At 36.3% G+C, this 21,988-nt stretch overlaps 3 protein-coding genes across 4 annotated transcripts; 1 reads left to right on the top strand and 2 right to left on the bottom strand.

Annotated features, from left to right (window-relative positions):
* Window positions 1-47: 47 nt before the first annotated feature.
* On the top strand, window positions 48-11,382 carry LOC147909886 (uncharacterized). The gene has a single exon (XM_087405429.1). It carries the CDS (start codon window positions 63-65, stop codon window positions 720-722), a length of 660 nt encoding a protein of 219 aa, XP_087261555.1. The 5' UTR covers window positions 48-62; the 3' UTR covers window positions 723-11,382.
* A 755-nt stretch (window positions 11,383-12,137) lies between these two features.
* Window positions 12,138-14,722, bottom strand: Fis1 (Mitochondrial fission 1 protein). The gene is made up of 4 exons (XM_011068084.2): window positions 14,480-14,722; window positions 13,805-14,011; window positions 13,599-13,704; window positions 12,138-12,892 (listed from the first exon to the last, which is right to left on the bottom strand). Exons 1-4 carry the CDS (start codon window positions 14,522-14,524, stop codon window positions 12,801-12,803), a joined length of 450 nt encoding a protein of 149 aa, XP_011066386.1. The 5' UTR covers window positions 14,525-14,722; the 3' UTR covers window positions 12,138-12,800.
* Window positions 14,723-16,697: 1,975 nt separating this feature from the next.
* LOC105153324 (uncharacterized) lies at window positions 16,698-19,746 on the bottom strand. Of its 2 annotated transcripts, none has more exons than XM_087405430.1 (4): window positions 19,467-19,746; window positions 19,093-19,334; window positions 18,880-19,047; window positions 16,698-16,917 (listed from the first exon to the last, which is right to left on the bottom strand). In XM_087405430.1, exons 1-4 carry the CDS (start codon window positions 19,554-19,556, stop codon window positions 16,779-16,781), a joined length of 639 nt encoding a protein of 212 aa, XP_087261556.1. In that variant the 5' UTR covers window positions 19,557-19,746; the 3' UTR covers window positions 16,698-16,778. The 2 variants fall into 2 exon arrangements, with proteins under 2 accessions (XP_087261556.1, XP_011066387.1); XM_011068085.2 differs by having other exon boundaries at window positions 18,880-19,026; window positions 19,467-19,743.
* Window positions 19,747-21,988: the final 2,242 nt, after the last annotated feature.

Genomic DNA, 21,988 nt, shown 5'->3' with positions numbered 1-21,988 from the left:
CTCATAGCAGCACCACCCTCGCCGAGGGCTTCACCTACATCGACGGTGAGACGGCGCGCCAGATGCGCCGCCCGGGGACGCTGCCCGTCACGAACAACGCGTCCGGTCACCGCGGAGCAGGAGGAGGAGGAGGAGGAGGAGGAGGTGGTGGTGGTGGTGGCGGCGGCGGCGGCGGTGGTGGTGGAGGAGGTGGAGGTAACGGAACAGGAGGAGGGGTCAGAGGAGTCGTAGACGATGGTACAGCATCGCTGAGCGCAGCGTCGATCGACGGAGTCACATCTAACAGCGCGAGATCCCATTACTCCAGTCACTCCCTGCGCCGTACGCCGCATTCGCAACCGCAACTCTCTGCCAGAGAGCCGGACGATCGGATACGGACTCTGGAGTCCGGACTTCAAAACGGAGTCCCAGCCGGTGGCCGCCATCAGTCGTCACCGCCACCGCTACCCTCCAGGCATCAGCCCAACTGCGGCCAATCTTCGTATCCTACTCTACCGGTCAACGGCCACGCTGCTCATCACTATCATCATCACACAAGAGAGCGGGAGAAAGATAGGCCGTCCGCTCGCGAAAGAAATCGTGAGCGAGACGGCGGTCCGCCGCCACCTCCACCACCGCCACCGGTAACGTCGCACCGGTCCGATAAGCACAGGGAGACCCAACTGGAGATGGAGTTGCGCGACAACCTGGACATGGGCGTGATCGGCACGTACCGAGCGTAGATAGTAAATCGGTCGCGTCACGTTGCAAATAGACAAACGGCAAACAGGATCTGTAGTCCAGAAAAGACGTGATCGTATGATTACCGTGGACTCCTCCGTTGTGTTTTACATCATATGGAGAAATTAACAATTTGAAAAGATGAAAGAGACCAGCGGAGACCAATCAGAAGGAAGTTCCTTTCGTCGCGCAATACAAAAAGAATGAAACCTAGTAAAACGGGAAGAAGACTGACCATGCTGACGAAGAATATCAAGAAGCGAGACCAAAAAAATCGCACTGAAGTGTAATCGCCATATCGCCACGATATACAATCTATTCAAGACTTTTATCCGTATACGATCGAAATATTAATATCATCGTGGATCGGCCATCGTAGATCAATTTCAAGATCAGTCGAAAGCCAACGATCGGTGCTAGAAAGACATTTGTTAGTTGATACTTTTATTTAAATTTTCGAAGGGAAAAAATGAAACTGAGGTTTTAGATATAATACATCTAATCGCCTTTACGACATACCGTTATTAGGAAAAAAAATTATATTAATTATTGATTGTGAGATTTTTGTAATATAACTTGATTAATGTAAAGTCTAAATATTAGCAATTCTTCGCGGATTACATTTTCACATCTGAAATATTTTTCGAAATTTTCAATTTTTTTTTTTCTAATTTTTAAAAATCAATTTTTTGGCCTGTAATGACGCAACAAACAAGCAAATAACCAATAGGCTCCTCATCGTAATCAAAAGGTGCGGATAAGCTTTGCATTAAGTATATCTGTAAAAGATCTGCCGCATCTTTTCCGGAACGAGATGTCATTCCGAAAATTATACACCTCGTCTGTAATCCTAAGCGACCCTTAATAAGCCCATCTTCCTGCGCGACTGCTCGAAGATTAATATCCTCTCTACGTCACCGTGGGGAGTCGTCTCAGAATCTCGAAGAAAAGAAGACCCAACGGACGCGGAATGACTTTCGCCAGGATTTTTATCACGTCCGTCTTATCACTGATGACCACAAGATCAGCACTGCCGATAAGTGTGATGCCAAACGGAAATCCCTCGCGCGAATAACCCGTGGGAAAACAGGGTCGGTCCACGATCTCCTTCCCTCTCCTTTTCCAGAAATGACGGGCCATCCGGCCACATGGAGCCTGTTGTGTTCCATATAATACATACATATACACGCGTAAAAATTCTATATGCGCGGTCGACTACTTGATCGTGCTGAAGACCGTCGAGCTCGATCGAAACTGAAGTTCGATAGCGCATCGGTCTACACCGAGTCATTCTTAAAGCCGATCCGAGGGCGAGAGCTTAACGAGTCCGTCTGGCTCTGAGGATCCCAAGATCAGATGATTCGAAGAACAGATACAACTCGTTAAGATCCATCGATCACCACTCGATCGTTTTATTCCAGACGGACGCGCAACTGAGAGTTTGTGTCGCGCGAGATGAGACATGTATCATATGCGAGGAGATTGACGTACTATAAGCAACGTAGGACGCAGCTATATAAATATATACATATACAGATACATATACAGATATATATATAAAAATAAAAATATATATATATACATAAATTATATATATATATATTCTAAACGGTCGAATTATTTTCTAAATAAAAACACCAATGTACAGAGGCACGACGGAGACGGTATAGTTGAGCTAGTGTCAACGCGTCCTCGACTATCTTTAACTATAAGAAATTCTAGATCGTCGTGGAGTTTCCGGGTACCTGCCTACTAAAGTTGAAAAGAGAGAAAAATAAAGGAAGAAAGAGAGACGATTGGTAAGCGGGTATCCGCGTGCGATTTGATCCCTCGATCGTTGAGGGATTGCGGGGATGGAGAAACTATCAAAACATTATCTGATATTGCGATGCGAATTAGCGATGTAAGGACGGTCGTTTCTTTTTTTCCTCTGGTCGATATGTAAGTTAAGGATAAGATCGCGTTAAGAATTTAACCTTAAGAAGGTTTACGCTGTTATTAGGGAACCGCGCAGGTTTCTAAAACGCGGGTATCGTCCGTTCCCCTCGTTTCAACGGATGAGTGTCTTTCAGATCGTGAGGTCACATCGATCTCTAACTGGATACTGCAGAGAATTCTCGCGGTAATTGTTCACTGTTAGATATCAAACGAGCAATGAGGTAACTCAATTTTTTGAGTTAAATAAAATTTTGTTATTTTTAACTTTCATGTACGTCAAAATTAATTCATTCCCGTGGTTAGTTTTAAAATAAACATCGTCCACATATTAATTATAATAAATTATAATAAATAAATAAATTATAATAATTATAATAATACAATAAACGTCTGTATGTGTGCAGTTAGTAAATAATAAACTAAATTTGGGTCAAATTTAATACATTTTCTTGAGATAAATTGTTTAACTTCATTGTTTTGATTAATAAAATATTAAGTAGGAACAATGGCGCCTTATAAAAATTATTAAAAATAACTCAAATTGGATATAATTTGACATTATGAATTTAACAGTGCAAATTCACGTTTATACTTAAAGATTGATCTAAATTGCGACATTCTAGAAGCTAAAGTCTTCTTCGTTACCGATGCTTTCGTTATCAAAACGTCCGTTTCTTTCTCTCTCTCTCTCTCTCTCCCGAACAGTAAATAATTAATAGATAATTAACAGATAATAATTATTAATTATTAATCTATTAAATTTATCATTAATAAATTAAACTCATCAACAATAATTATTTTTACAATTTTTCGAATTTCGATTTTGTTCCTCGTAGAATGCGTCTGTCAATCGCGAGACAATGCATCCCATGAGGAGGAACCGAGAACAGAGACACGATTCGTTTTGCCGACGTCAGGATTTGAATCCTCGAGAGAAAGGTTACATCTCCCCCCGCACTCTCCCACCGCGGTACAGTGAGTCGAATTCCTCTGGTCCGCACGCCGCCGAAATACTGCCATTTAATCGTCCCTGAATCGTGGTACCGATTATACCCGCCACGTGGATAATTTTCCGGTCGCTTTTACTTTCGATATTACACGAGGGAAGGGCAATTCCCGCGGCGGCGGTAGCGACACATCGGAAATCCCGCGGCCCTGATAAATCGCAGCTGCATTAAAATGCACGGGGCGCGGCCGAGTTTAAGTTAGTTCGCCGACCGGCGTAATGGCCGCGGTGGAGAGTACGAGAAAACGAGGAGAGGAGAGAGAGAGAACGGAGAATGGCGAGAGAGAGAGAGAGAGAGAGAGAGAGAGAGAGAAACGAAACGTGTACGGCGAAGATGTACTTTACGGAACGAGATTATTTTTCCGCCCGAGTGTACCCAGTGGAATTCCACGGTCACCCGGCCTGAGAAAGGTGACTGCACCTTGAATCGACTCCGGCGGCGGCGCGATGCAGCCGCTCGCACACTCGAATCGCTCGCTCGCTGCTGGGCGTGGAGAGAGAGTGGCAGAATTTCAGAGCTCCGGTGGAATCTGCAACGGGTTTAGGATTAGGCTTGGAGGCGTTTAACTTCGCGACACACCGGAAATCGGACGGAAATTGAGCACCGTTTAGTATTTGCAGAAGACGCATGATTTGCACTCACGAAGGGAGGGGGGGAGGGAAGAGGCTATCGCGCGTAATGTCGCGATTACTTCCGGCGCAGCAATTGCTTCTTTCGGACGATCTTCAATCTCGATAATAATGCAGAGTTGATTCGTTCTCGGCGAAACTTAATTCACGAAATTATACGTTAAATGCGGAATAATGTGTGCTAAAAAGTTGAAGGAATAAATCTCGCCGAATAAAACACCGGACGCGGTAGCGATAGCGGGCGGTGATTTATCGGGGGTAAATTACGGATGCATCGAATGGCGAAGAAAGAGACACGGGCGGGAGTGAAAGTTACTATCGATAATGGAGTAGTGCCGTCGTTCGGCGCCGCCGCCGAAGGAAAATATATTGCAGCTCCATTTTTAGGTATAACCGCGTAGAATTCTCTCTCTCTCTCTCTCTCTCTCTCTCTCTCTCTCTCTCTCTCTCTCTCTACCGTTGGATACATCTGCACATGTCTCAAGGACACTCATCCTCGCTCGTAAAACCCTTTCCACCCCGTTGACGCCGATTTGACGTCGGGAATTTTATTATTTGATACGCGACGCGAATTTGTCGGATAAAAGCAGGATTTACGGCGTACGACTGCGTTTCGAGATAGAATTAAATGTGTACATTGTCACTTATCACAATTAATAGATTGAATTGCGAAGGGAGAGCGAAATATATCTTTGTAACGAGTTTCGGCTGCCGAGGTTCGAGATTCGCGAGCAAACTTTTCAGGCAATCGCTGGAAACTGTGAGATTTTTAATTTTCCCAATATCGATAATCGAACTATATGTCGATGATTTTTCCGAATAGTTCGATGGTTTTGTAAGCATTCCATGCTGCAAAAAAAACGACAAAAAAGCGGTTGAGCGGCTCAAACTATATACATATATATATATATATATATATATTCACAATATAACTCTGACGTTTATGAAATATCGTTTTCGAGCCAACAGCTCTCAGAAATAAGTTCGATGCCAAATGAAACCGCGTAATCTACGCGGTTTCGATAGCCCGATAGCATGAAAGCATCATCGATTCTGAAAAAGATTTAGACTATTATTTTCGCTCAACTTTTGACTGCCACGAAGAAGAGCCAAACATACGATACAATTTCTATATTTTATACCGAAACAATTTTCAATATTTTATATCGAAAGGTACTTCGTCTCAACGTACCATAAAACCGGTGTTAAAGATTGCTTCAAAACTCACAATGTTCGCGCCATGTTCGTTTTGCAGAATAGGTTTTGCGGCATAAAAGATGACGCAAAAAATAAATAATCTCTTATTCTAACGTAAATATAACCTTTCTTGAAAATACGATTACGTTTATACACACTCAGAAATATTGTTATATTTGTACGAAAGATTGCAATACTGCTACATTATATCGTGCATTTGAGGATATGTGTAATGCACGTTTGGTGATGTGGCCGTGCTAAAGACAAGCGGGTGTTTCCGGCGCTTCAACGTTGAGGCATCGACAGAGAAAACTAGCGTAGGGACGTATCTAATTTCGCAAGTTTCAGAGAACCAACCGAAATATCCGGCGAAAACTTTGCAAATTTTCACCCGGCGTCTTTATCTTCGTCGAACTTTGCAAATCGAAGAGGTTTGCGCGACCTGCGCAGTCTCCTGCTCTCCCGATAATCTCATTCTCTTCTGGAATGCATATTTCGCCTTGCTCATTTCACACGAAGGACCTTTTTATATTCTTATTTATTATGATAAGACACAATCTCGAGGCACGATGAGAATTTTGCGTGCATCTTTCGCGAGATGACTCTTTTGTTTTTCCCATGTCGTCATTTTAATGAAAAAAAATTCCTGCTCTCATTTTTTTAATTTCGCAACGAACATAAAAAGAATTCATCGTAAATATATGCAGATATGTTGCAATATGAAGATGTGTAATACTATACGAATTAAATTGAATCAAAATTCGATACCGTATTGGCTGCCAATTTGTAATTGCGATTTTATTTATAACTTTTTACCTATATTGTATTTAGCCTTATTGTCAAATTGTAAATAAATGTGTATATTTTATTATTTTAGTATTAAATATTTAATTTTAAATATATATATATATTTTAAAAATCACTTAATATCGTATTAATCGTTACTGTTTTTCTTACACAGAAACGTTATTTATCTATATATTAAAATTTAACCTAACAATAATTATATTGTTAATTGAAAGTTATATTTTAAGAATTCAATTCGATTCGACGTCAAAAATCTTAATTCGCACACTTCTAATACAAACATCTTACGAACATCAAATGTATGATGATGGAAGAGAATTTGGAAAATGATTGAAAAAAACGTGTACTTTATAGAAATTCTCATTAAAGTAACGAAACCGCCTATTTTCATGTATTTATATTTTCATATATAATATTTTATATGTAGTAGAAGTTACGGTGCGTTTTCCATTTAATTTTCTGCCAAATTCGTATTGCGATATCATCGAGAATCGTTAACAGCGTGGACAGTGTGCAAACGGCGCCTAAGTTAGAATCATTGCATATATTTTCTCACCCGTACAATCGGTCTGGGGCTTTCCTCGTGATTTGCGATCCTGGTTAACTCTAACCGAGGCAACCCATTGGATAAATCTTAAGTAGCGTGTTTGTAATTAAAATGCATTGTAAATGTCGGGGTTCAAGTATCATAGGTAGTTCCGAACGGAAGAGAGAGAGAGAGAGAGAGAGAGAGAGAGAGAAAATATTAAAAAGGCCGTCGCGATAGAAGCGGGACGGCGAAAAAGTGTATATTTTACGATATGACCATCATACTAAAAATCATTACTGTAACGTTATCGTATCGCTAGTCAGTCGACGCGTTTCGAAAAGAGGAGAAAAAAGGAAAAAGGGGAAGGAGCGAAGAGAGTGGAAGGCGAGGAGCGTTCGAACTATCGAGTAAAATTAATTGAGATATTAAATTATTGTACAAAATTGAACGCCGGTAGTTCGTAAGGCCTATTATATAATTTTTCCATTTCGTATCGATTGCGTATGACACGCGCTTGTAAAATGATACGTACGAGCGAGATGTACGAGGAAACGTTTTAGAAGGAATATAAGCTCAATATTAAGTACGAAGAGAGGCGTCCGTTTACACTCTCCATAAAAATATCGAGTAGGAATATTGAAACTGCCCAATAAAAATACGAATAAAAATATAAAAATCTCGAATCAATCTTTGATTGATTCGAGATTGCGGACGCAGGACCAGTTATACGTTCCGTCTTTCAGTATCTAACATTCCTTACGAAAAACATTGCGCAATGTGTCTATTCTATCTATTTATATATAACGTCACGTATGTTCCATTTCTCACGTACGTCTTGTTCGTACATTTCATTGTAACTCGATCCCCTGAATCGGCGCGACGTCAAAAGGCGTGCGCTACCTCTCTTGTCTCATATCTCGTCATAACACACGACTCTCATCCGAGTTCCTTCTGCCGTTCGAGAGATAAGCTCGAGTTCTGCCATTCGACCGCGAGCTCGCGACGCCCGTTATCGGGCGACGACAGGGTGTCGATTGACGAATTCTGCGTACTTAACGGCGCGCAATGTAATCTCTCGCCGGAGGTGCCGGTGTGCAAGCACTGGGGCTTATCGACGTCTCTCGATAAACTTAGTATCAATGCGCGTTCTGTGCCATTGTGATCGCGATTCCCGGATGTAAGTATGCACGTGATAAGCGGGGAACTGTACGCCACGAAAAGGCAAGCATAACGGTCGATTCTATCTGTAACGCGACCTTTATTTATCTATAGAGAAATCGAGATTCTCTTCGTGATCTTTTATTTTTTTACGTATAGATGTAACGGCGATCTCTTGCGAATCTTATGGACAATGAACTGGTTTTGAATTTGTATCAGTCCTGTCTCACGTGTGTTCTATTTTGGACGAATGTATAAAAAATTAGGATACGGATGCGTTGTTATAGTTCTTTTTTTTTTTCCTGCTAAATATTCAGTTCGATCCAGGAAAGTAATTTCGCCCACAATGGTTTCGCGAATGGTTAAATGAATTTCCCTTAATAATATTCCATGTATCGAATTTAAACGACCTAATCTTATATTGTGATATATGTATGTAGTACTTGAGTCAAGCTTGAGTGGAACTGTGAGTTTTCATCAGGATGAATCAAACGGTATGCACATTCCATGAGAGATCGTATATCATTAGGGTGATATTTCGCGCTTCTTGGATGGCGGAACTTAAAGCTTCTTCTATCGATCGATATCTTTAGACGATTATGTAATTCTTCAATCTCGTCTCCACGCACTTTATAGATTCGGAAGACGATCATAGAGGATCAAGATCTGTTCCGAGTCGAGATTTGATCAGTGAACGAATCGGGACACACACACACACACACACACACACACGACGTACGCACACACTACACTGTACATTCGTGTAAAGCATAGCGAAGCCTTATTGAGAAAGCAATATTCATCCTTAAACCGCTTAAAGTATTTTCAAGCTGCTAATCTATCGAGCGATTTCTTCCTACGCTAGATAAAAAAGGAAGAAGAGGAGACGCCTCCTTCGAGGCGAACGGGAAGGCCTCGATGATCGCGGATCGGTTCCGCGATCGGCGACGGTCCAAACTCGCGCGAGAGAATTGGAAGCTGCGACCCACGGGATAACACGCGCGTTCGCGAATTTATCATAAAAATGTTCCTTTGAATCCGATTGCTATACGACAAAGCAACTTTGGTCCCCAAATTTTGATAATGCCGAGATAGCACGCATGTCGAAATCAGAACACAAGAGCGTCTCAAAAACGTCTTAAATATGTCTTTTATGTCCTGCGATTTTGGACTGTTTTTGTTTTATTTGGGCCAAAGTTATCCCATTTTACAGTACAGTTATTGCGGACAACAATTGCGGACAATGCGCTGAGAGGTTGAAAAGCTCTCCTTGATTTTTCCGCGCATTTTTTGAAATTATTATATTGTCTCGCGAAAAAACGACTGCGTTATTGTCCGAAACGAATTGTAGCAGAAATAAAAGACAAAGAGCACGCGTACTTTCTGAACCGTATACGGCGTTAGAATTGGATTGGAAGGACAAGTTTAATTACCGAGGTGAACTCTTCCGCGTTCGCGCGTAAAACACGCGCGGAATTTCGTTGGCGCGTAAAAAGCGTTTTGAGAACTGAAAAAATTCGGGCCGTGCGTTTACCTGTACCTAAGCCACACGCTGAAATACATCTCCCCGCGAAAAATAAGGAGGAAACAAAAAAAAAGGAATTCAAGTGAAAACTAAATTAAACTCTTAAGTCACCGGCGAGGTGAATGTGGTACCTGTAGAAATATCCGCTCGAGAGAAATTTCTCTTTTTTTTTTTTTTTTTTACGCGATAGTCGCGATCGGAATTCGCGAGTTTTTTCCGCGATAAGCCTGGACGCGCGCTCTCTATCTGTCTCTCTTTCCTGCCCTGAGAGTGATCCGCGTGCAAACGCGATCCGCCGTAACGTTTATTAATCGATAACCGCTCTCCTGCGTCCGAGAGCTGGCACTTCTGGCCGCAAACGGGCGTGCGGCAGGACTTTTTTTTTTTTTATACATTATTAAACGGCCGCGTCGCGCGCGTTCCGGAGAGGCAGCAAGACCAGCGTAATCTCCGGCTCGATGGAGAACGGTTATCACTTCGCACGCGTCATGTATCGATCACACATCAGCCGTCTCTCGCGGATTAACCGCGACGGTCGTCGACGTCGTTACACCGTGGGTACAAATAGCGCAGTTTCCCTCCGCGACTCCGCCCCCCCCCATCCCCGCTGTAAATACACCCCCGAGTTGTTCCCCGAGGGTGGTAGACGGCCCGCATTCTCGTTGCGCTTTGCCGAGCGCGAAAGTCGCGGAAAGTACGCGCGAGAATTTTTTTCGAATAAAAGGGATTCAAAATTTAATTCGTTCGCGATCGAAACGATTCGTGTCCGGCTCAGTTCTCGTCAAAATTTCGTGGTGAACGAGCCGAATTTCATTTCTCACACGTATCGTGTGATAGACACGCCAATCGCTAAACGACGGCTTAGTCCGTCAGTGTTTTTCGTTTTAACTGCAATTATAAAGTTAGTTAATATAAGCTGTATTATGTTTTTTTGCTTAAACTGTAACTTGTAAGATTTCTTCAAAGGTATATTATTATATTTAGACACCAACATTCATTTTGGTCAAATATTGGCCTTCTTCGTTTATGTGTATTTTTTCATCTATAAAATAAATAAATAAATAGAGACGTAAATAGAGAGAAGTAAACAAATATCTATAAATAAATAGAGGAGAAAGTTTCATATTATCATTATTATTTATTTTTCTTACCCACACTTTGTACATTGATTAGATGAAAAATGTACAAAACAGAGCATCGAGTCGGGTCTGATTTCACCTTCTCGGATTTTAAAAATTCACCATACTATTAGAGGGTAAGAACGCGACCGAGAATTCATCAGACAGAAATGATTCGATATAAATTTAATTTATTTTAATTTCAAAGTGACATGCGCCGTGAGAATGCGGGGCGACACGCACACGCACACACACAACACGCGTTTATCGAAATTCGCATTCGTCGCCTATACTCGATTTTCTCTTTACTTAACGAGGATCCTTTATTAAGATGTGTATCATAGAGGCGAGTATGGCGCGGACGTGTCCCATTGATCTCGCGGCCTTCTTTTCGTCCGCTTTCCGGTGGAGGAGCCGATCCGATCGCGATCGGTCTGTGTAAATATTATTCGTCGCATTTGTGCGAGCACGAGGGAAAAGAAGGCAAGCGGGAAAGGCGCGTGGCGCTCGTGTTTTTCGGCATGGAAAGGATAAGCGAACATACTCCGACTCGTCGAACCGAGCGGAAAGAGGGCTTCTGTTTCGAGGAAAAGAGGGGAGTCCCCCTCCGGGCCATAACATAGGTCATTAATAATAACATAATAATAGTAATAATAATATTAATAGGGATATTCCAGCGTTATTTTGTACATAAACAACTTTATCAACGGATATTAAGAGAAGTCATCAATAAATCTATATATAAAAAAAAAAATGTTGGGATCTCTTATTGTATTTCCTCCATCTATCCCTCTTTTAATCCTAAAATTTTCGAAATCGTTCATAAATGTAATTATGTTAATCACAAAGTGTAATCGCTGAATTCTAAATATTCCAAATGATTTGTTTTGCGCTGCTTATAAACCTGCGGTTTCGGACGCATCACGCAAACGCTGTTTCACTGATAAGCAGGACCAAATATTTGTTGCCGGGATTGCCAGAGCCAATGTTCGCATCTGTGTTTGGCGGTGCATTTAACGCTAGCGATGGCTACCTATATAATTCTGAGTTTCATATATCTAATATGGTAATCGTATTCAAACGTAAACACGAAGGGACTCAGACAGTTACATCTGGCATAACGCAGTTGCATTTGCGTAATACAAAAGATGATGGTGGATGGTAAACATACAATGCGAATCGGGCAGTCAGATTTTACGCTGAATGCGCGTTCAACGTATAGATCAGCACTTTACAAAGGAATCAAATTTCTGTTCTTCAACGTCATATGTGGTCTGAACTCAAGAATAAGGACGCGCCGTAAAATCCATTTGACGTGATTTGTGAATGAATACGTTACATGTTCAGCGTAATAAATCCATGTGCGATGTCATAAATGAGAAGTGGAACGTTGTTCCATATTCCGTATAATATAATTTCATTACGATGGAATTGTCAAGTTTCAGTAACGTCGAGTAAAACTGTGTATGTACACGGCAATAATTCGCGTGGAAAAAGCATCATCCGATATAATTTTAAACATTGACTTTTATTAAAAGGATCCAATAACGACATAAATCCACATATATAATCCTAATTATATACAAAAGTTATAATTCTTAAATAATATTTTGTAATTTAGTTTAACACTTTGAGGTACACTTCGGTTAAACATACGCGCGTATAAATAAAATTTTAAATACAAAACATGCGATATACATATATCAATATACGATATAGACATACCCATGTGTGATATTATGCATACATATACAATACAAAAAAATCATATGTAGCCTTGGAATGTAAAAAATAATCGCATACAATTTCGATAAGCATATTAGAAATTAAATTAGTTTCACTGTTAGAGATTCTTTTGATAAGCACAAAAGAATCATATTTTGAACGATGTGCTTAAAACGGTAAATAAATGTTAAATAAAATATAAATTAAACAAATCATATTCATACGCTAGTTTTTCTCCTTGTTCTCCTTTTCTGTGATTAATAGAAAAATAACGTTACAAATTACATTTATTGGATTTGGTCAACGTTCTAGTACATTTGAGACTCTTCAATCTCAAACAGCAATTATGACGCAAGCATTATTACACACCATTTCGCGCAAACACATTACATCACAATTGTAATTGCATAATTATGATTCTAATAGTTCTTTTAGGGGTAACTCTGTCTAATTTTTTTTTGCCATCGCGATGCCCAGGCCTAGAATACCTGCAACACCGATAATAACACCTCCCGCGACAGCCATACCCATAAGGCCCTCTGCAAAAAAAATGAAACAAACGGGATTCAATGCCAATTCCAGTCACGAAAATATTGATTAAGCTTCTTAGGTGAAGCAAGTTTAACAACCAAGTTGGTTGATGCGGTTAGTATAGCGAATCATTAAAAGGAGAACAATATGACATATGATAGCAAGATGTGGTATTAAACGGGTTTTTTATCTCGTCCGTATAAATTTTTATTACTTATTATTACAGAATATACAGATGTGAAATACTAGAGATAGATGTATTGCAAAAAATATAAGCAATGATTATTAACAAAATAACCAAATCTATGCTAAAGCTTTCAATTTGTATATTGAGATATGAAATAAAATATCTGCTATCAGAAGAAATTAGGAAAGTTAACAATCATAAAATTAAAAAAGATGAAAATCTTTAGAGAAGATTATGGAAGAGGTTATATACAATTACAAGATTGTGCTGCAAAAACATGCAGAAGATTAGTTATTTTTGCCAAAGTTAATGAGTTATGGATTAGTATGTATGAATCGTAAAGACACAAAATCGTTAAGTGGAATCTATATAAAATTTAGCAATCCAAGAGAACAAAAAGATTAGCAGAAGCAACCAGAAATAGTACGATTGCGTAAGGAAATCACAGAAATCTCTCAGCGATATTGCTCCTAGATAAATTACAAGCTTTATTCTCTTAAGTCGATAAAAAATTATAAAAGGAAAACCTTTTTCCATCTTCTTCCTTATTAACGATTCCAAATGTTGCACTTGTAGATTTGCAGGTTCAATCTGAAGGAATGCTCTGACGTATGAGAGTGCCTTGGAGTATTCCTAGAAGGAGACATTAATCTCATCAATGATCTCATCAATGATCGAGAATACTTTATAACAAAGTGCTTGATATATTAATTTATAATTTACATATTTTTACCTTTATTCTAGCATTTCCAATGGCCAAATAGTATAAGCAATCACGCCTCTCCGTATCATGATTGTTATAAAGGTCCTCCAACAGCAATATTCCTTTCCTAATGTCCGCTGAATATTTGCTCCTCACAAGGCACCAGGCATATTCGAATTGTGCTTTTTGCGTGACATACGACGAATGCAACTGCTCATGATACACAGTTTCGAATTTCTAAAATGGAATCACGACAGTTGTCACAAAGTGATGCAACATTTGTGTACTTCGGATTAGATTTCCCGATCGATGAGTCATCCCAACTTCGTCTCGATCCGCAAGTGTTGCAAATGTCAAATTAATTATAATCCGTTCGTGGAATAAAAGAATATAATGTATCTACGTTTTTTTTGGAGAGAACGTCATCGAGTATCCTCTTCGCTGATAAAATTTAAAGTTCCGTAAAAATATTAAAATTCTACGCAAAGAGAATCGCTTGAAGGCTTAAAAAAATGACACGAACAAAATTTATCGCGCAAATATACATAAATATAAATAGACTCGACGTAACCTAACCTAACTTTCCAAACGTACGTCGTTGTTGTTAGCTATTCGAGACGAGAGCGGGGGGACGGATAAGCGTGAGAAATAACTAGAATGAGAAGCGATATCGGCAATGCGAGAATTAATCCTTCGAGTATTTACCTTCAAATCCTCGGAAGAGACGACTTCGTTCAAAACGTCCTCCATTTCTTTTCCAGACTGACGCACGTAAGCGGCGCGCACTTTGCCCAACTTTGTCACACACACACGGACACTCAAACGAGACGGTGTACTACGTTACGCGTGTAAAGTTTCACTGTGATTCCCGATTTCTGAAACGCGATGCAGGTGCGAAACTGCGAGATGACTTGACGCATTGCAAGGGGCGAGATACGCGAGATCTACTAGCTCGATACTGCCTCGCAAATGGCGCGATTTATGAATTTTACTGAAAAGAATGAAAATCTGCGGTACATACAAAAATTTTTTGCTAAAAAAAAAATGATTACTCAATTCACTTTCTTTCTGTTAAATAACAGTTATCTTTAACACAAAGTGTTTTCCTGATAATAATCCTAAACTTATTATAAATTTTAGAAAATTCATTAATGTAAATAATAAAATAAATAAAAAAATAATGGTTTAAATGAATGAAAATCAATCATAAAACAAAGGGCTATAAATTAATTAAAATATATTAAGGCTAATCCACTATAAAAACAAAATGCATTTTAACAAATGTTTCGACTCGTACATGAAGTCATTACCGATCAATGTTATACAACAGACGATTAAAAATAATACAAAAATTTTGAAATCGAAAAATGAAAAATGCCAAAATAAAAAATTCATTTTCATTCCATTATTGGTCTTTTAAATATAAACGACCATACGATTTGCGACAATTTAATTTTACTTTGCAAAACAGTTTAATTATAAGTTTCATAATGTGTGTTTTGATTTTTCACGATGCGAGGATCGTGTGACTGCCTGAATAGTGATGTATTATACCCGTCACTAGATCTGTTATTATTCACGATTTCACGGTTTAAAGGCAGAATAATCATGATTCTGAACATCATCGTTGTATTGCAATAGTGCATTTAAATTAAGGATTGTTGATGCTATTTTACGAGATTAAAATGAGTGTCAAAATTGTAAGAGCTTTTTAATACTGCTTGACAATTATATCATTAACTTGTAAATGACACCTGGGTGCGAATTTGCATCAGTAAAATTTTCAACTTGTGAGTATTTAGTAAAATTGATTTTGCTTAACACGCAGTTTTAAATAAATAGCACTTTATTTTTTGAAAATTCAATATAACCAATCGATTGATTAGTTAAAAAAATTTTACATTGAAAAACATAGGTTTTACTTTAATTCTGTTTTTAACTTTCAGAAGATATAAAACATTAAAAGTGTCTGGTGCGAATTCGCACCCATCAGATGTTCTTTATGGATACTCAAAAGGAACATGTTTCTTACAGATTAATGCTCCTTAAATTGGGATGGAAATGGGTTTTTTCACATCGAAATGATTTTTCAAATTTCAATAAATTTGATAAACATGATAGATTTGCGGACAAATTAATTTTTGAAATATTTAAAACAAATAATTATTATACTTTTCTATGTATAACGTTTCACGCAAATCGCATATTCTGCAAATTCTTTCAATTTCGAAAAAGTGCTTTGACTAGAAAGTAAAATTATGAACAATATTATAAAAACAAAAAACTTTAATGGATCCAAAGACCCATATGTTCCTTTAGTGTTACAAAAAATAAAATGTTCTTATTACATTTAATCACATTTATTTATAATCATATTTCAAAAGATAATTCTGAATCAGCATCTCTCATTTATATCTCACTTCAATATATTTTCATGGAAATTAAATGCTGTTATAGGATTTGAATATTCCTTTAAAAAAATGGAAACATTTTAAGAAAATATTCACTCGAATGCTAGTATTTTAAAATATGTATTTTAAAATATGTTTTCTTAAATAACGAATGAACATAGTAATAATTTCACTAAAATATTTTTTTAGATGATGATAAATTAAAATAAAATTCAATTATTTTCAAAATGCGACGCTAGCAAACTTGAATATCTTTTTTACATGGAAAATCTTGCATTAATATGACTAAAGCAAAGAAAGTTTTGCCGAATGAATATATAGCCTATATGGTGGGTAATTTAATTACAATGCCAACGAGTGATTCGCTTTGTGTCTTTGACAGCGCGCGATACGATCATGAATGTTAATGAGCGCAATATCAATATTAACGCGGGGTTTAAATATATGCCCATTAAGCCACAACGTTCGAACTATTAAATACACAAATAGGGAAATTCATAAATTTATGAGGCTTTTAACGTAATAAAATTTATTCACGTAGAAACGACGATACAATAGTTCAGGTACTGACGGATATACAACACGATATTCTATTACACGTTGGAGAACATTCGATTGAGTTGTTTGGCCAACGAATACAGCGGTAGACCCGTTATGGTGTAATAATCACCATCTATTTTTTCGATCAGACAACCCCCTATACCCTGAAGACCGTAGCCTCCTGCTTTATCCCTGAAATAACATCTCGCTTGAATGCAAAGACTAATTGTAACAATTGCAATGCAATATTACAATATTTAGAGTGTTTACTGAAATCTTGTGAAAGAATTTCCTGAGAATACCTGGATTTTCAAGATATTTAGAGAATAGTAACATGACGACCGAACTCTGGGATCATGCAATTTACAAAATATCAACACTACATACTACTACATCAATATCGCATGCACATATATGCACAAATTTTTTTTTAGACCAAAGCTTCTAGGTTCTTTTATAGTGCAGTGATGGTTCTTTCATGTAGTCCAAAGCTTATTTTGTCAGTCGAACGCAATAATTTTTATATATATATTTATTTTTACAGACATTTTTGAAGATCTTTCTCCAGAATTAAATTAGATATTAATTAAAGTAGACATTAAATTAAAATAGATATCAGGATATCTGTCTGAATTCTATATCTAAAATCGAAAATCGAAAAAGAATTGAAAAATTACAATCTTGTTACCGAATTCTGGCGTTGATTTGTGACAGCATATGCTTTATATATATAAAAGTTTTAAACATACAAAGTATAGGACTTTTATCTAAACCATATGCTATCACAAGTCAATGATAGAAGTCGATAATAAAATTGGAAATTTTCAGTTCTTTTTCATTTTTCATACATATAGAATCCGGATTGTGTTAATGTCTATTTTAATTTAATGTCTATTTTAATTAATGTTTAATTTAAGTGTGGAGAAGGATTTTCAATCTGTAAAAATAATATATACAAAAATTGGTATAAAAATTATTGCATTTGATTGATAAAACAAATGACGCTAGCATTTCCTTAAAGTTCCAGGTAAGATTGAAGAATTTTTGATTAATTGTTTGCAATTTTTAAATAAATTGAAAAAGCAAACACAAATTGTATATTATAATTTTAGTAGAAGACTGGGATTCTACAACTATATTTACACAATTGAAGTTACGAAATCTATAAGATAAAAGAATACACTCAGAAAAATATGATTCTATTAAGAAAAGTGATTACTCAATTTATCTTTTTTTTTTTTAAGTAACAGTTATCTTTAACAAAGAATATTTTCTTGATAATATTTTCTTCATAAGATATATTTATATTTTCTTCACAAGATATTTTTATGACATATTTTAGAAAAACTCATTAATACTCAAAACAAGGATTTATTTTTTTTTTAAGACTACAAAATTGATTAAAGAAACGACTTTATATAATAGGCCTATATATTATATGATAGATTATATAATAGATATAATTTCAAATTTTTTTTAATTTAATAATCTTGATTAAAGTATTACACTTGCTAGGATTTAAAATATATTTTGAATAAACTTAATACTTGTGATGAACAAATTTGCGGATATATGAATTTTTGAAATAAATAATTATTATTTACGTACAATAATGTCTTAAGATGTTAATATGGCCCTTCCATTTATGATATCTTAAGACGATTTTAAATATAAGAATCAACTCTAATAAATTTGGCTAAAGAGTCATATTTATATCTTAAGACATTATTTAAAACAATTGTGAAATAAGAACAAATTATGAATATTGGCCTATGCGTGTAAGTGAGCTACTTACTTCTACTGTGTATTGTCTTTTACTGTCACCCTCACTTTTATATAAGAATTCACAAGGTACATAGGAATGTACATATGCTTGTTTAATGCTGATTATTTTTTAAATTTGTTCAGCAAATTATTTTATCAAGCAAATTGAAGAAATAATGAAATAACGTTTTAATAAAGATACGGAATTTAAATTTAAAAGTAAAATTCCCAAAATTCTCCAGAATGCTGATAAAATTCCAATGACAATCCCTGACTTTCAAAGGTAAAAGAGAAATCCCTTGAAAATTTCACGTTTTCCAGATTTTTGTAGTAAACACTCTGAATATTGCAATGCAATATTGCAATGCAATATAGCAATGCTACACTCACATAGGATCACCAGTTTTAATGTACTCTCTGATTTGTTTCTCCGATACATCTCCGAACTTTACTTTGGCAGATTCATAAAACTGGAGTTCGGTCTTTGGTGTTTTCAGACATACGCCAGTGTAGACAACGTGTTGCTTATTCGCTAAGCTAAGAAAGATACGTTGCATACTACGTATTACATTCAGATGAGTAATCCAGGATAAGAGTTATTACCTGGACAACATCTGAAAAGCTTCCACTTCGTTTCGAGGCTTTCCATAAATGACGTCGCCCATTGTCACCAAGGTATCTGCCCCTATTATCAGAGACGGTGGCACCGGATCCCCTTTTAGACGTTCATACACTTCAAGTACTTTGTACTTGGCTATGTCCTGAACGTATTCCCCATGTCCCTCATATTTAGACCTATCGAGCTTCTCATCGTAGAGGGATGGCATCACTTCTACGTTAATGCGCTGATGAACATTATTATTCACGTTAATACGATTAACAGCTTACCCGAATGATTATCGCGCAATCATCCAGGTCATCGTTTATATTTACAGAGCGCTTAAAAAAAAAAAGATTCTCTGCACGATTGTCTTTACCAATTGTCTCATTATGTTTTGCCGCCTCGGGGAACCGCTGGCCAAGATCGTCCTACCGCTTGCCAAGACTTGGGCAGTCGATTCCAACATCCTGCGCGACGTGCAACACAAAAGTTCAATGCTTATTGTTAATGACACCTGCTACGACGCAAAAAAAACTCGCGAAACACCGTCTGATCGTAAAACACGTGGTTAGCAGAACGCGCGAACGTAAACACATTAACGGAACGGCCTGTCGGTAAACACGAACTGTTGCGAGCCGCTTACATCTCGATGATGCCGCAGAGGACGCTGCAGTCAAAGGGAAAAGTGCACTTGTTCTTCAATAGAGGTTTCTTTTTTTACTTTATTATACAGAATATTCTGAAATTTGCATATCAAAATATTACGGTAAATACGAAAAATTAAGATAAAGTGTTACATGTACATTTTTATTTTAGTAGTTTTTGAGATGTAAAGATTTTTAAATATAATTATCGCGCTTGCGATACACTGAGAGAGAAAGGTACTTATATAAAAATTTATATATTTGTGAAAAATATATTTATTTTATTGAAATAAAAATTTATTTAAATATTTAAATACGGCGAAATAAAAATTCCTAGCAATTCTTTTTTTTTACAATTAATAAGATATGTTTCACAAAAATGTATATTTCATAATCTAATCATAATCTAATTTTTTCATAACTAATAAATATCGAAAAAAAGTATCATAAGTAACATTTGCTTCGCAATACTTCGACATTTTTTTAAAATGCAATATTAGTGTTGAACATCCAGCGTTTAAATGTAGTCTATATCTAAACATAATTTATAATTGGCTATATTTGTACTCTTATTATTTCGCAAACTATTGCTTAAAATTTATAAATAACCTTTTTACTCATTTTTTTAAAAACTTCCTTAGTGTAGTATTTTTATTTGCGAATTTCAGAAAGTTCTATACATACGCTGCGTAAAGTATTTTAGTGTAGTCGAAATTTCGATATTAATTTTAATACATTTACTAGATTGTCAGTTCAAAGTTGAGGTACGTATAAATAACACATATATATATTCGAATGTAATAAATTCCTGGAATATTTAAGTAATTATAATATACTTAAATATTAAAAGTTGAATTTGTTTATTAAAAGTATCTTTTTAAACATTCAATATTATCATTTCAAAACTGATGGAATTATATAATCGGGATTAATTTTGTATCAATTAATCATGTTATTTCAAATTAATATTAATTTTATATTATATAATACAATATCGAAATTTTAATTGCATTTTAAAACCATATTAATTATAAACAAAATAAATTTAAATAATAAATAAGATACATTTTAGATTGGCAGAATTATTTCTCAGCGTTTCAATGAATTAAAATTTTAATATTTTAACGCTATCTGCAATCTTTTTTGTTTAGCCAAACTCACACAGCACAAAGTCAATCATATAAGATATCTTGAAAATATCTTTATTACGTCTTTTACAGAAAATGTCTTTAAAATTTCTTTTAGACATCTTTAAGGCATCTTTAATCTTATTTTTAAGTTTCGTCTATTTTTTAATATGCATATTACATTGTTTGTAAAATTTTTTTATTGTTCTATATTTTCAAAAAAAAAAATTAAAAATTTAGGGTTACTCCTCAACATCTTCATTACATTACCTAATAGTTTCTAACTTAAATGTTATTTAATAAAAATTGAAATTTGAGCAAAAATAAGGAAGAAATTTGTAAATGAATTCTGCTTATACTATAAAAGATTTAGATTGTAGATGGTTAATAATCCTAAGTAGGAAAAGAAAGGAAGTGGCATCAAATATAAACATTTATAAATAATATCTATAAGTGTTCATAAATAGAACAATGTAACGCTAATTCGCTGCTATTTACTCCATCGTTATCAGTAACGTTCATCTATTTTTGTTTATTCCTTTCTTCAAGACAAGATCAAAAACATTACTTTGCTCAATTAATACTTAAAAATTCGCATAAAAAATTATTACGTCGATTGTTCACAGATCGTATAGATACATATACGTAATATAACATGCATACACACACATATCAAAATTATACATATAGATTATAGATATTCAGTACATACATATAGTATATAAGATAATATATGTATTCTTATATTTAATTCGAAAGATAAACGTGTGTTGTAATCTGGTGCACGTTTGAAAATATATCAGCGTTTGTAGGAGAACTCTTCTCCAGGCGCAACTCAAGCCAGACTCTAATACATCGTAATCGGTAAATTACGTAAATGCCGCATGCCATGAACGAACCTAAAGGTCAGTCAGTCCGAGGCCTTACATAATCGCAAGGCGAAAGGTTGACCCATCTTTACGCCGCGCAGCCTTCTAGTTGAACAAAGATTTAGCGGCATTCTTTTTTTCGCATGTCACTCGCGCTCGTATTCTACCTCTAATCGATTAGTTAATGATCTAATTGCTCGTCAGTATGAAAAGAAAACGTTGCGAGAGGTACTGCAACTTTGTTTTAGTGAATATATA

The sequence above is a fragment of the Acromyrmex echinatior genome, chromosome 4 (genome assembly GCF_024713525.1).
Source record: "Acromyrmex echinatior isolate Ae372 chromosome 4, ASM2471352v2, whole genome shotgun sequence".
NCBI lineage: Eukaryota > Metazoa > Arthropoda > Insecta > Hymenoptera > Formicidae > Acromyrmex > Acromyrmex echinatior.
Note: the sequence above shows the minus strand (reverse complement) of the source record. Positions and strands in the feature narration are given on the sequence as shown.